Below are 10,480 nucleotides of genomic sequence, written 5' to 3'. Positions count from 1 at the left end.
AGTGGGAGCTGGGGGGGGTTGGGGTTACCTGGAGCCATTTTGGCCATGCCGGATGGTTCTGGACGTCCTTTTCAGTGCTGTCCCCATCTCAGATAAGGGGACAGGCTGAGGGGGGTAGCGGGGCACCAGTGACCTGGGGACACACTGCTGAGGGACTGGGATGTTATGGAGGCACCTGGGGACACAGGGATGCTATGGGGGGCAGTGTTGGAACGCAGGCTGGCCGTGGGGATGTACTGTGGGGGGTATGGAGACGTGGGCTGGCCCCAAAATGCAACTGCTGCTCCCCCTCCCCTACTGACTGTGCCACAAGCAGGAGCTGCACGGAACACACTGAGAGCACAGCCAAGCAGTGCAGGGGACAAGCAACACGGTGGACCCACGACATGCTCACACCAGGGGATCCTCTTTGTCCCCATCCTTCAACTCTCATCCTACTGGAACCCCCTTCCCCAACCCACCATGGTCCCCATTTTGCTGCTGTCCCCTATCAGCAAGGCCAAGCAGTTCCCCTCCCCAAAAGCGACAGGACACCATGCATGCTCACAAACCACATATTTCCAAAACGTTTTTAAAACCTATTCCTACAACCATTCCCTGCAGCGGATACCAAGCAGGCGCTGCCCTTGCTTGCACCGTGGTTCCCCTGGTCCTAGTGGGGAGGCGGGCACCACCTCGGCTGTGCCACCACCCTCCTTAGTCTGTTCTGCTCCTGCTGGCCCGGCCCCTTCACGAGGAGTCCTGTTGTCACCGTCGCTGCAGCAGGACCCACATCTTCGCTCCAGTTTGGGGGTGCAGTCAGAGCAGTGCTGGGGAGGAAAGAGAGCAAGACAAAGGGGTCAGGGTGGGCAGCACCTCGTGGAGGGCACTCTCTGCTCCACACACTCCTACCTGTCTCCTTGGAGGGGCAGCTCACTGACACTGGTGTTGAGGATAAAGGGTGCAGCTTCCTCCAGTTCACTGACCTCTGCAAAGGGTAACGAGACAGGGCTGTGCCAGCCTTGGGTGGGCACGGGGGAGGCACCACTTGGCACCCTAAGGACACTCACCTGCCTCCCAGTCCTCTTGGCACGGGGGGGCCTGCCAGGCCACGGGGACCTTGGGTTGCTTTGCCTGGTCACCGGTGCACATAGACGACCCTTTGGACACAGAGAGCACAGTGGGGACGTGTGTCTGAGTGAGGGGGTCCGAGCTGCAGCGGGGGAGTGGGCTGGCCGTGTACCCTGAGAGTCGAAGATCAGGCGCTGGTCGGGGCAGCAGGCAATGTGCCTCTGCAGCTCGGCCCGTGGAATCCTGTGCCTGGCGTTGAAAGGGCAGATCTCCATCGAGCGAGCCACCTGCGGGTTGTTCTGGGGGAAGCGAAGGAGGAGAAGGCGCTGAGCGCGTGAAGGGAGGCAGGGCCTACATCGCGCCTCACGGCCCCGCGGCGCCCCGGGGCCCCGCTCACCCGCTGGCACTTGACGAGATGGTAAGGCAGCCGGGACACCCGGATCTGGTGCGCCTTGTCGTAGGGACACTGGACGAGCGCCTCGGGGTCCATCTTTGGCTCCGCGTCAGACTCCAGCGGCCTCCTACCGGCCACCAAGCCCCGCGCTCCCACCCCCGAACGGCCCCGCTCATCGCCATGGCAACGCGGCCTAACTTCCGCCGCAGCCTGAGCCGCTCCGCTTCCGCCGCTGGGGTCGCCATGGCAACGCGGCCTAACTTCCGCCGCAGCCTGCGCCGCTCCACTTCCGCCGCCGCGGTCGCCATGGCAACGCGGCCTAACGTCCGCCTCGGCGCCGGGTGGGGGCACCTGAGCCTTGTCTTAGGACTCTGGTGGGATTACAGGGCTCTGAATAGTGCTGTGTAGGCGCTGGAGGGCGTTCTGCGAGTCTGCAGGGTGTAATGTGGGCCTGAAGGGTGTTACATAGCCCTGGGTGGGGTTTCTTAGGGTCTAGGTTGTGTTATGGGACCCTGTGTGGTGTAGAGTGGGCCCTGCAGGGTGTTACGGGGCCCCAGAGGGCGTTATGTGGGTGCTGGAGGGTCTTATAGGACCCTGTGTGGTGTTTTGTGCATCACGTGTGTTGGTATATAGTCCTGGGCAGTGTTATAGGGCCCTGTGTGATGCTATGTGGGTCCTGGGTGGTGCCGTATGTATCCTGCAGGGTGTTGTGTGCAACCTACGGGTGGCTGTATGGGTCCTGGAAGGCTCTGTGTGAGCGTTGCAAGGAGTTATTAGGGCCTTGAGGGCTTAGTATAGGGGTCTGTGTAGTGTTGTACGGTCCTGGACACTGTCCTATGGGCCCTGAATGGTTTTATATGGCTTTGGATTATGTCATATGAACCTACATAGGGCTCTGGGTGTTACTGTATCGCTGTGAGCAGTGGCCCAGGATGATGACACAGGGCTGAGGCTGGTGTTAAAAGACCATGGCGGATGCCGTGTGGCCCTGGCCGGCGCTACGTGGCTGTGATCAGCGTCACACAGCGATGGCCTTCACTCAGGCAGAGTTACAGGGTCACAGCCAGTGCTACACGTCACCAGCTTTGGTGGCATCCCACAGCAGCGGCGTCACACGTCGGTGGCGTCACGTGGCCGTGGCCACAGCCCAGGAAGTTGAAGAAGGGGAAGTTGGTGCTGGGGGTGAGGGGCAGATCAGGGAGAAGGGGACACGGGGTGGCCCCCCCGCACGCTGCCGGCATGTCGCTGCCCTCCGCCTACCAGAACAAGTTTGCTGAGAAGCTGACGATCCTCAATGACAGAGGCCGGGGTGTCCTCGTCCGCATCTACAACATCAAGAAGGTGTGGGGTGGGGCCGTGAAGAAATGGAGGCTGCTGGGCTGCGGCGGGGGGTGTGGTGGGGTTGTGGGGGCTCTAACTTTAGGATATCCCTGCAGACCTGCTCTGACCCCAAGACGCGGCCGTCCTTCCTGTGTGACAAAGCTATGGAGCCCTCTGTCAAGTTCATCAACAAGAAGTTTCCAAACCTGGACGTGAGGAGCAGCACGGTGAGGGACGCTGCTGCCCCAACCCTGTGTCACATCCATCCTGATTGTTCTTTTGTCATGTGTCACTTCCTTGTCGTGCCCCCGTGTCACCCTGCTTTGAGTCGCCCCGTTTTGTGTCATCGCTGCTTGGCTTCTCCTCCGTCCCTGTCCCTGTGTCACTCCACCACCCCCTATCCCGTGTCACCCCACCCTTTGTGTCCCCACTGTGTCACCCTACCTGGATGTTCCCTTCTATCCCTTGCAGCAACACCTGGGACCGGTGCACAAGGATAAGGGGGACATTGTCCGCGCGCTGGGACCCTATTACTACTCCTTTGTGGATGTCCTGGAATTCAGGGTGAGCTGTGGGGTGCTGGCGGGCAGTGCTGGCATTTCAGACTGGGGGGACAGCAGTGACGTTGTTGTGTCCCTGTCAGGACCACGTCTACGAGTTACTGAACACCATTGATGCCAACCAGTGCTTCTTTGACATTGTGAGTGCTACCCGGGGGGTGCCAGGAGGGCTCCTCAGGGGAGTTTGAGGTGCTCGCAGGGTTTATGGGGTGCACTTGGGGGGGTGATTGGTGCAGCCCGTAGCGATGGCCGTATCCTCACAGTTTCCTTGTCCCTAGCACGTCAACTATGACTTCACCAAGAGCTACCTGGACCTGATTGTCACCTACGTGTCCCTCATCCTGCTGCTGGCTCGCACCGAGGACCGCCGGCTGCTCATTGGCATGTACCACTGTGCTCATGAGATGAGCCATGGTGCCAGGTGAGCTGGCCGTCCCTGTGGGCTGTCCCCCCTGGGGCTGTCACTGAGGACTGTCCCCAACGTGTGTCATTATCTCTGCAGTGATTCCAGCTTTGCCCGCCTGGGCCAGATGGTGTTGGAATACGACCACCCCCTTAAGAAGCTGACAGAGGAGTTTGGACCACACACCAAGGTGGGCCGGGAGCTCCTGAGGGTTCTGCAAGCCAGCAGGGCCACATCCGTCCCCTACACCGGGCCCTGACCCATCCTATGATGTCCCCCTGTCCTCCAGGCCGTCACCAGTGCACTCCTGTCCCTCCATTTCCTCTTTGCACGGAGGAACCAGGGCTCTGAGCAGTGGCGCAGTGACCAGCTCCTCAGCCTGCTCAGCACTGCTGGCGCCATGCTGAGCCCTGCCAGCTCCGACACCGTGAGTGCCACCGCTCCGTGGGGACGTTGGTGCCATGGGATGCCACCTCGGGGAGGGTGCGGGAGGGCAGAGTGGTGACACCAGTGCCTGCGTCCCCAGATGGCCTGCGAGTACCTTTCCCTGGAGGTGATGGAACGCTGGATCCTGAGTGAGTCCTCGCAGTGCCCGCAGATCCCCCGTGTTCTCGTGGTGTCTGACTGTTCTCTGACATCTGTGCCCAACAGTGGGGTTCCTGGTGTGCCCGGGGGCTCTGGGGGCGTCCCCACAGTGCCTGGAGCTGTGGAGGTTGGCGCTGCAGGGCTCGCTCTACATCACTCTCCTCCGTGACGAGGCCCTACAGATCCACAAGGTCACCGAGGAGCTGCTCAGCAGCCTCAAGGGGTAAGTGGCTGCCCCCGGGGCTGGGGTCTCCAATGGGGGCTCTGCTGGGCACCAGAGGCTGTCTCGTACGTGGCACTGCCCAGCTGTGTTCCTTTTGCAGCTATGGGAAGCGGGTGGCTGATCTCAAGGAGTGCAAGGAACACGCCGTGGCTCACAGGTTAGGGGGCTCAGGGGGCTGGGGAGGGTCCCAGAGTGATGGAAGGCCCCACGACACCCCAAAGGTTTGGAAGGACCCGAGGGTCCCAACACATCCCAGAGAGCTGAGCGTGGCAGGGGATCACCGGGATCCCAATCTGTATTGACCCCATAGCACAGCTCCCACCTTTGCAATATCCCTGCTGGGTGAGCGGGGTGGCTGGAGGGGTGGTGGTGGGGGCTCTGAGCCCCACTGCGACCCTCCCACAGTGGATCCCTGCACCGGGGCCGGCGGGTTTACCTGCGTGGGGCCGTGCGTGAGCTTGAGGCACTGCTGGAGGATCAGCCTGGGCTGCTGGGACCCAAGGTGAGCACAAGGGGAAGGGGACAGCGTAGGGGGACGGGTAGAGGGGAACGCTGTCACGGAGATGGGTGGCTGCGAGGGACACGGTGAGGCACGGGGTGGGTGTCAGAGCTCTGTGGTTACATTTCGGGTCTGCGTGCAGCGCTGCGTGTTGGTAGTGCTCAGGGGTGTTGGTGGCAGCACCACGTGCCCCCTAACAGGGCCTGCTGTGCCCAGGCTCTCTTCGTCTTCATGGCACTCTCATTCTGCCGAGATGAGGTGAGCTGGCTGGTGAGGCACGCTGAGCACGTCACCAAAACCAAGACGCCGGAGGACTTTGCTGACAAGTAAGCGTGGTGCTGGGAGGCTGCAGGCAGCAGTGTGCGAATTTGGGGGTTTTTGCCCCTGTTCTGATGGGCATCTTTGGTGGCAGCCATATTGCAGAGATCCTTTTCCTCATGGAGCAGCTGCGGAGCCTGGTGCGGCGGCAGGTGGGCGTGCTGCGGCGTTACCACGTCCAGTACCTGGCCCGCTTCGATGCTCTGGTGCTCAGTGAAATCATCCAGGTACCACAGAACGCCATGCCTGGGGCTCTCCCTGCCCTATCCTGCTTGTCCCTGATCCAGCCCCTGTCTCTGTCCCTGCAGAACCTCTCTGTGTGCCCCGAGGAGGAGTCCATCATCCTGTCGTCCTTTGTCAGTTCCCTTTCTTCTCTCTCTGACAAGGGAGGTAAGGACCCTGAACCTGCTGTGTGTCCCCGGGGACTGATGTCCTCCTGCCCTGCAGCCCAGCAGCAGTCCTGGAGCTATGCTGGGCACCCAGCTGCAGTCCCCTGGGGGCAGTGGGGAGACAGCAGCTCCTGGGGGGTCCTGTGGGGTGAACAGTGGCACCCCCAGCTGGCATCCACCAGTGTGATGCATCCAGACTGGCACCCCCTGGATCTATACCTCCCAGTCAGCACAAGCAACCTGAAGCTCACCCAGCCTGCCTCCCTCAGCAGTGTTTTCCTGTTTTCCTGCAGTCGATGATAAGGAGCAGTTTGATTTCACACCGCTCCGCCTGGACTGGTTCCGGCTGCAGGTGCTGTGCCCATCTCAATTCCCATCCCTGTCCTCGCTGCTATCCCTGTGCCAATCCCTCTCCTGTCTTCCCATCTCAATCCATGCCCCTATTTCCTTCCCTTCCCTACTGCTGTCCCCAGCCTTGTCCCTATCCCCGTCCTCATTCCCTTTTCCATCCTTCTCCCCATCCCTCACCATTCCACCATCATTGGACCCCATCCCTGTCCCCCCCCATCCCCAGTGCCCCCAGCTGTGCCCTGAGCCCTCTGTCCCCCTAGGCCTACACCAGTGTGGCCAAGGCTGTGCTGCCACTGAGCACCAACCCCGACGTGGGTCGCATCATGAACCTCATCGTCTTCCACACCAAACTGCTTGATTCCCTGGAGGAGCTGCTGGCCGAGGCCTCTGACCTCTCCAGTCTGTGGTGAGCTCCAGAGTTACAGGGGTCACCTTGGCTGCCTCCTGCCCCTCAGCACACGTGGGGAGATGCCCATGTGTTACGGGGGAGGCTGGGCAAGGTGAGGCGATGTGGACTCAGAGAATGTGGACACACAGGCGTGGGGGACGAGGACGACACACGCGATAGAGGAGCAAAGGTGCTGACAGACCCACTGACCCGTTTGTTCTGCCCCTCTGCCTCCCATCCCTGCAGCTTCTTCCCTCGCCCCATAGAGAAAATGTTTGTGGCAACGATGGAGGAGCCCTCGATGCTGCGTTACAGCATCGCCTTCCCTCTGCTCTGCAACCACTTCTCCCGCTGCGTCCACCCCATGTGTCCGGAGGAGGTGAGCCCTGCTGCCCAGGGTGACGACGTGGGGACGTGGGCACTGTGCCTGGATGCACAGTGGAAGGGGCCAGGCGCCTCTGGTGGCTTGTGGCATGGGATGGAGGATGGGGACGTGACCTCGGGTGACTGGTGGCACGCTGTGGATGATGTGACCGTGGCCTTTGTGCCGTGTGCCTGCAGGATGTCCCACGGTGGGGCCACGTTGTGACAATGCTGTGGATTTTCCTTTGCAGTATCCCCAGCTCCAGGCCACGGCGTTGGGGCTGTGCAACAAATTCCTGGAGGAGATGGCCCGGCAGGCCTGCGCCTGCATCATGGATGCCTGTGCTGAGCAGCACAACCTCAGTGAGCAGGTGAGGGCCTCCGGGATCTCTGTCCACGTTCTCCTCAACCTTGGGACACCAGAGGCCGTGTGGGACAGATGCGATGTCCCTGATTCAACCTTGGGGATGGTGGCTGCTGGTTCTGGAGGCTCTGATCGTAACCTTCTGCCCGTGGCCACCAGCTGCTGCCCAAGCACTGCGCCTCCACCGTCAGCAAGGCTCGTAACAAGAAGACCCTGAAGCATCCATCCAAGAAAGGGGAACCTGAGCGAGGCAAACCAGGGGCTGAGAGCCAGAGGAAGGACCGGACCGTGACCACCAAGTGAGAGCAGGGCCGAGAGGGTGGGCACGGGCTGTGGGAGTGCAGAGCTGTGAGCACGGGGGTGGTGGGTGCCAGGTGTTGGGTGTGAGCGTGACGTGCCCACGATGGCGATGGGGACGGCCCCACGGGGCCGTGGTGAGGCTGACGGCATCTGTCCCCCCCCAGCATGGACAAGCTGCACCTGACGCTGGCCGAGCTGACCCTGAGCCTCAACCACGTGCCCAACTTCACTGTCTTCGAGCACACGGTGACGCCGGCTGAGTACCTCAGCAGCCACCTGGAGGCACGCTTCACCAAGTAGGCTGTGGGACACATGGCCGCGTGCCGGGCAGTGGTGGGGAGGAGATCTTTGGGCCCGGATCTACAGCCCATCCTGTGCCTGCAGGGCCATCGTGGCCATGGCGTGCTACAGCCAGGCCACGCAGGAGGTGGCTCGTCCCTCAGAGGTGCTGGCGGGTCTGGGTGCCTACATCACCTTCATCCAGTCACTGACACACTTTGTGGGCCTGGACACGGCGCGCATCATCCGCAGCGTCCTCCTGCAGCAGACTCAGCCCCGTGATGCCAGCGGGGAGCAGACCCTCACCACCATCTACACCAACTGGTGGGTGCCAGCACCCCCGGGTGCCCGGGTTATGTCCCACGTGGGATGTAGATCTCTGGTGCTGTGGGTCCTGGTTTGTCAGTGTCAGCACAGTTGGATGCTTGCAGGTACCTGGAGGCTCTGCTGCGCCAGGCCAGCACTGGGGCCATTGTCCTGGCACCCGCCCTGCAGGCCTTCACCACGGTGCCCCGTGAGGGCGAGCCATCCTTCAGTGCTGCTGAGTTCTCCGATGTTTCAGGTGAGGAATGTGGAGGGGACAGCGTGGGGGTTCATCCCCTCTGTCCCCCTGTGATGTCCCCATCCTTGTTTCCATCCCCGCAGAGATGCGAGCGTTGGCTGAACTCATCGGGCCGTATGGCATGAAGTTCCTCAGTGACAATCTCATGTGGCATGTGAGCTCCCAGGTCGCTGAGCTGAAGGTAGGTTTGGGGCGTTGGGGCCAGGTTTGATGTGCTGACACCAGGCTTGTGGTCCTGGGACCAGGCTCAGGGTGCTAGGACTGGGTGTTGGAGCACCAGGGCGGGCAGTTCCACCCTGGGGACCACCCAGCTCCTTGTCTACCCCTTGGGCTTGCTAACGAGGGCCAAGCTGGGGCAGAAAGCACCAGGACAGCGTTCCCACTGCTGTGAGGCCCCCGTCCATTGCAGAAACTGGTCAACGAGAACATGGACACGCTGGTCCAGCTGCGCTCCAGCTCCTGCAAACCTGAGCAGATGGCAGCTCTGCTGCCTCGGCTGACCTGTGAGTCTTGGCCTGTACGCAGACAGGCTTGCACGTTTGCACGCTTGTGCACACACACATCTCTGCTGACCCCTTTTCCCCCACAGCAGCCGACAATGTCCTGAAGAGGATGACCATCATCGGTGAGATCCTGAGCTTCCGTGCCATGGCACAGCAGGGCCTGCGGGAGGTGGGTGCCCCCCGTGCCCCTCAGAATGGACGTGAGCCCCGCGGGCATCACCTTGGGTCCTACTTCACAGACTGAGCACTCTCTCCCTGCAGGTCTTCTCCCACCACTGCCCCTTCCTCATGGGCCCTATTGAGTGCCTGACAGACGTGGTCACCCCTGACACCGACATCCAGGTGGGCGCTGAGTGGGACAGGGACGGGGTGGCACCTCCTGTGCTTGGGACAGCTGTCCCCATGGAGGGCTTGGCTGTTTCTGCCTGGCACAACGCTGTCGGCACATCACGGTGCTGTGGGGCACTGCGTGGCGTTTCGTGAGACAGTGTGACTTTACATGGGGCTGTGTGCTCCAGCCTGGCATGTCTTTGTCCTCCCAGGTCACCCTAAGCATCTTCGAGCTGGCCTCGGCTGCGGGGATCCCCTGTGAGATCGACCCTGCCCTGGTGAACGTCCTCGCTGGCAGCAAGATGGGTACTGTGGGGTCTGCGGGGTCCTGGGGGGCCGTCCTTGAGATCCTCCACCAGCAGCATGTCACAGCCCCCCAGCTGCAACCACCCCCCCTGGGATGTCTCTTTGGGTGCCCTCTGTCTCCTCCCCTGGGACCCCCACCTTGTGTCACCTCCCTGGGGTCTCCGAGGTTTCCTCCTTGGACCCCTGACTGATGTCAGCTCCCTCTTGGGCAGATGGCTCACCCTCAGAGGAGGACTACAAAGTGGCCTGCCTGCTGCTGGTCTTTGTGGCTGTGTCCCTGCCCCTGCTGGCCTCCGACCCGGCGTCCGTCTACAACACCGAGATGGACGGTGAGGCTTGGCCGCGCCCAGCTGTGTCCCCGCTGACCCCACTCTCCCTTAGTGTGTGCCGAGACCCCCGAGGTCCCACAGCTGCAGCTGAAGGTCAGTGGGGACAGCAGGACCGTCCCCAACCCCGCTGTGTCCCCAGGCTACAACAACAACATCCACTGCCTGGCCAAGGCCATCATCCACGTGTCAGCCGCGCTCTTCACCCTCCACAATAAGAACATCGAGACCCACCTGAAGGAGTTCCTGCTGGTGAGGGAGGGAGGGAGGGAGGGAGAGCAGCCCTTCGTGCTGGAGGTGAACACGGCCCGGTGCTGATCAGGATCCATCCCTCAGTTGGCCTCCGTGAGCCTCCTGCAGCTGGGCCAGGAGTCGGACAAGCTGCGCGCCAGGAACCGCGACGCCGTCTCTCTGCTCATGCAGTTGGTGAGCGCTGGAAGGGACAAGAGGTCCTGGGGGGCTTCTGGAGGGTCCTTGAGGGGCCGCTGGGCTCCTGCTGCACCCAGCTTGCATGCAGCAGCCCCCAGCCTGCAGCTGCTTTGGGGTTCCGAGCCCTCAGCCCGCTCCTGTCTCCGTCTGGGGGGCTGGATGTGGGGGGCCGTGGCCACCCCCCCGCCCTGGATTGGTATTCAGGGAGCGATCGCCCTGCGCTGCAAAGCAATTTAAA

The 10,480-nt window shown here is 62.0% G+C and overlaps 2 protein-coding genes across 5 annotated transcripts in view; one reads left to right on the top strand and one right to left on the bottom strand.

Annotated features, from left to right (window-relative positions):
* LOC104916805 (gametocyte-specific factor 1) overlaps positions 1-1,643 on the bottom strand; it is a 4,831-nt gene extending 3,188 nt beyond the window's left edge. For 2 of the 4 annotated variants that reach the window (XM_010727817.3, XM_010727814.3), the window contains exons 1-5: positions 1,448-1,643; positions 1,223-1,349; positions 1,050-1,139; positions 892-967; positions 29-809 (exon numbers count right to left, since the gene is read on the bottom strand). In XM_010727817.3, coding sequence (XP_010726119.1) covers positions 653-809; positions 892-967; positions 1,050-1,139; positions 1,223-1,349; positions 1,448-1,540 — 543 coding nt within the window. In that variant the 5' untranslated portion in view covers positions 1,541-1,643 and the 3' untranslated portion in view covers positions 29-652. Of the gene's footprint in view, positions 1-28; positions 810-891; positions 968-1,049; positions 1,140-1,222; positions 1,350-1,447 lie in introns of those variants that run through there. The other 2 variants (XM_031557693.1, XM_010727816.3) reach the window with 1 other exon arrangement.
* Positions 1,644-1,765: 122 nt separating this feature from the next.
* Positions 1,766-10,438, top strand: NCKAP1L (NCK associated protein 1 like; the record flags this gene model as incomplete). The annotated part of the gene is made up of 30 exons (XM_010727818.3): positions 1,766-2,785; positions 2,881-2,991; positions 3,236-3,328; positions 3,408-3,464; positions 3,603-3,745; positions 3,827-3,917; positions 4,017-4,154; positions 4,254-4,302; positions 4,379-4,535; positions 4,636-4,692; positions 4,941-5,037; positions 5,251-5,360; positions 5,447-5,579; positions 5,661-5,742; positions 6,035-6,093; positions 6,353-6,498; positions 6,727-6,859; positions 7,095-7,214; positions 7,367-7,506; positions 7,672-7,803; positions 7,892-8,110; positions 8,218-8,348; positions 8,432-8,529; positions 8,758-8,851; positions 8,938-9,020; positions 9,113-9,193; positions 9,394-9,487; positions 9,700-9,816; positions 9,956-10,065; positions 10,150-10,438. Coding segments are annotated over exons 1-30 (3,730 nt in total), but the record flags the coding sequence as incomplete, so codon positions are not given.
* Positions 10,439-10,480: the final 42 nt, after the last annotated feature.

The sequence above is a fragment of the Meleagris gallopavo genome, unplaced genomic scaffold, assembly GCF_000146605.3.
Source record: "Meleagris gallopavo isolate NT-WF06-2002-E0010 breed Aviagen turkey brand Nicholas breeding stock unplaced genomic scaffold, Turkey_5.1 ChrUn_random_7180001948514, whole genome shotgun sequence".
NCBI lineage: Eukaryota > Metazoa > Chordata > Aves > Galliformes > Phasianidae > Meleagris > Meleagris gallopavo.
This window is presented reverse-complemented; position numbering and strand designations above follow the sequence as displayed.